This window comes from Daldinia loculata (assembly GCF_022478755.1).
Source record: "Daldinia loculata strain CBS 113971 unplaced genomic scaffold F4817scaffold_111, whole genome shotgun sequence".
NCBI lineage: Eukaryota > Fungi > Ascomycota > Sordariomycetes > Xylariales > Hypoxylaceae > Daldinia > Daldinia loculata.
This window is the reverse complement of record NW_026054965.1, coordinates 1,743-4,767: the sequence shown is the minus strand read 5'-3', so window position 1 is coordinate 4,767 and position 3,025 is coordinate 1,743. Positions and strand designations below refer to the sequence as shown.

The window sequence follows — 3,025 nt, the reverse complement described above, 5'->3', positions numbered from 1 at the left end:
CATCAGGAACCGGTCTTAAGCTCAAATCGAATCCTTAAATTTGGAGAACACTAAAAGTAATGTCCATTTTATACTAAGTAGTAGCCATCACTATTCAGAACGGAAAACTTAGGCTTGAGTGGCTACCTAGATAATATAACGATGCGGGGTCCCATAGTGCTGCTCACTTATCTGCTTAACAGTTGGACTGTTTGCGCCACCGTACGAGCGCATGTTGGAACGGCCCCTGGGAAAACACCACAGGTCCAGGCGCTACCCTCTCTACGGGAACAGGCGAAACTGCTAGACGGATGGACTGAAGAGCGTAAAGCTCTTATCCCAGGGTTACTACGCAAATATGGCGTTGATGCTTGGCTGGTACGTTGTTACGTTATATCTTCTTCGGCCGCCCGCCTTACAAACTTAATAGATGAGCCAACGTGAATATGCCGAGGATACTGTGTTTTGGGCTCTCAAAGAAGCTACACAGTTCTCTGCCAGGCGACGGACTACACATCTCTTCTTGGCCGATCCAGTCGACGGGGCGCCGTCTAGCTATTCATGGATCGAGAATACGGAAGTCGTATGGACAGAGCTGCGGCAGATTCTAGCAACGCAACAGCCACGCTCTATTGCGCTTAACACACATTCGGAAATTGCATTCTCGGGAGGTTTGCATGCTGGTGAACTCGATGCTGTCGTGAAAGGCGTAGGAGAGGAGTGGAAAGACCGCTTTGTGTTGGAGCCTATGCTGGGTGTCGAACTAGTCGCGACGATGGTTAAGAGTAGGCTCCCATGGTATCAGAAGATGATGGAAACAGCCTGGGCTATCATAGAGGAGGGGTTTAGTGAGAAGACGATCGTGCCTGGGAAGTCTACAAGCTGGGTAGGTTTATACCCATCGAGTTCCGCATGAACACATTGAAATTAAGCTAAGAATACCGGCTCTCCAGGATATCGAATGGTGGATGCGAGAAAAGATACAATCTTTGAATTACACCACCTGGTTCCAGCCCAGTGTTTTTATTTTAACAGGAAAAGGATTCCCTGCTGCAGACGACCCTTCCGCCTCGATGGACGACCCTCGGGCACCCGACCGCCCTATTGAGTACGGAGATTTAATCCACACAGATTTTGGCGTATCAGCCCTTGGTTTAAATACCGATACTCAGCACATAGGCTACGTTCTGTATCCCGGAGAGACTGAGGCCGATGTACCCAAGGGCATGATTGAGGGGTTGAAGAAGGTTAACCGTTTACAGGATATCGTGAAGAGCAACATGAAAGTCGGGATGACAGGCAACGAGATTTTAAAGGCGTCAATAGAGCAGATGCGCAGTGAAGGTATACAAGGCAAGATCTATTGTCACGCTACAGGGGAATGGGGCCATTCTGCAGGGACGGTAATTGGTAAGCATCATGACTTCATACGCCTTGGTCCATCGCTGTCGTTTTACTAACTTTCCGTAGGCATGACGAATCTTCAGGATAAAGTCCCGGTTCTTGGGGATCTTCCCTTATTGAGAAATACATATTATAGTATCGAACTTTTCGCAGAACATTTCGTCCCTGAAAGGAATCGGACTATTGTCTTCCCTCAGGAAGAGGATGTGTACTGGGATGACGCAACTAACAGCTGGCAATGGGTCTACGGGAGACAGGAGGAACTTTTATTAATAAGAACACCTGCCGTAGATGGTATGGAAGCGCCGACGGAATTGTGAAGGAAAATGAAGGTTACTGCTTACCTAGGTAGATATGCTTTATATGTCTTCCCTCTTTGCTAAGAGTAAATTGTAGAAACAGCGCCTATTACTGGCAACTTGTATGGCAATGAACCGCATATCCCGTAGTAGTAGAGTCTTACCAAGAGCTAATGGTAAAAGAATCTCGAATTTTGAATGATGTGAATTAAACATTACATGTATGAGATGCTTTAGATTCTCGGAAGAGGCGCGGAAGCAGTCGGGGGCTTCGGCAGGGGCGGTATATCCGATTTCCGGATCTACCCCGGCAGGTCAACACCTGGTATCGGTGGGAAGCTTCTTACCTCAGCAAGGGGGCAAAAGCTTGGCCTTTCCCAAGCGCCAGGTTCCTATCCAATGAAATAGGTGATGATGCAATAACGCCTCAAATCGATTGAGGTAGAAGTGGAGGATTCCCGCCCTGCTATAGGTCAGGTAAGAGAAAAGAAATTACGAGCTTCCGAAGCTTGCTATACCTACCTATATAACCTAGTACAGTGTTTTGTGTGGTGTGAAGTTATTAATCTAGTAGCTATTTTTCTGTGTAATAGACATACTTACCCATAGTATGTGTATAAAATACCAGGTGGATATGATTTTTTTTAGAAGCTATGCTCTCATGGTACACGATGGTGAGAGATGCCACAAGTCGTCTAATTTGGGAGGATTATGACCCAGAATGACGAAATAGCAACTTACTCAGCCGTAACATAATGTGGACGCGTGAATAAAAGTCGACGTGCTAGAGGCTAGAGGCTGTGTAGAGGCTAGATTCTAGAAAGGTTAGAAAGAGAGACGACACGGGGGTGTGTTAGTTGAGCCCCTGGTAGTTAAGATAGATAAGTACCTAGATAGTTCAGATTAGGTCTTGTTTCTCCTGCAGAATGCTGCCGGGTTGCCCGATTAGATGGGGCCGAGCGCTTGTAGATACCTAACGCGGGGGTAGGATCGACAAATAGGATTAGAACATATGCGAACGATACGCCAATTGCTGATATTATTCGATGAGGATGAGTATAAAATTGGGCGGGCGGAAGCAATATAAGAGGCACCTAGGTAAGTAAGGGGAGAATGAGAATATTAACTTTACTCTGTAAGTAAGGAGTTATAAGATAGAGCAACAGTTCCACCTCGAGGACTCGTATTTCTCGACTCGATAGAGCTACGAGTTAGGTAACACTTTGTGCTGTCCCTTGTGCTGCTCGTTGAGGTCATACATCTTTCCTTGATTACTGATTTGGGAGGATGATCCAGCTGTTCGTCCCACAGTAAAGTATCCGCAATCAAGGCTTGGCGCATGG

General features: G+C 46.5%; 1 protein-coding gene across 1 annotated transcript; it reads left to right on the top strand.

The window, feature by feature from the left end:
- On the top strand, positions 1 to 1,856 carry F4817DRAFT_28288 (uncharacterized protein). The gene is made up of 4 exons (XM_049299565.1): positions 1 to 357; positions 410 to 865; positions 933 to 1,389; positions 1,450 to 1,856. Exons 1-4 carry the CDS (start codon positions 142 to 144, stop codon positions 1,701 to 1,703), a joined length of 1,383 nt encoding a protein of 460 aa, XP_049153626.1. The 5' UTR covers positions 1 to 141; the 3' UTR covers positions 1,704 to 1,856.
- Positions 1,857 to 3,025: the final 1,169 nt, after the last annotated feature.

Coding starts and splice junctions, on each gene's coding strand:
- F4817DRAFT_28288 (XM_049299565.1), top strand. CDS start 142: ATGCGGGGTCCCATAGTGCTGCTCACTTATCTGCTTAACAGTTGGACT. Junction 358..409: donor ATGGCGTTGATGCTTGGCTG/GTACGTTGTTAC, acceptor CAAACTTAATAG/ATGAGCCAACGTGAATATGC. Junction 1,390..1,449: donor TTCTGCAGGGACGGTAATTG/GTAAGCATCATG, acceptor AACTTTCCGTAG/GCATGACGAATCTTCAGGAT.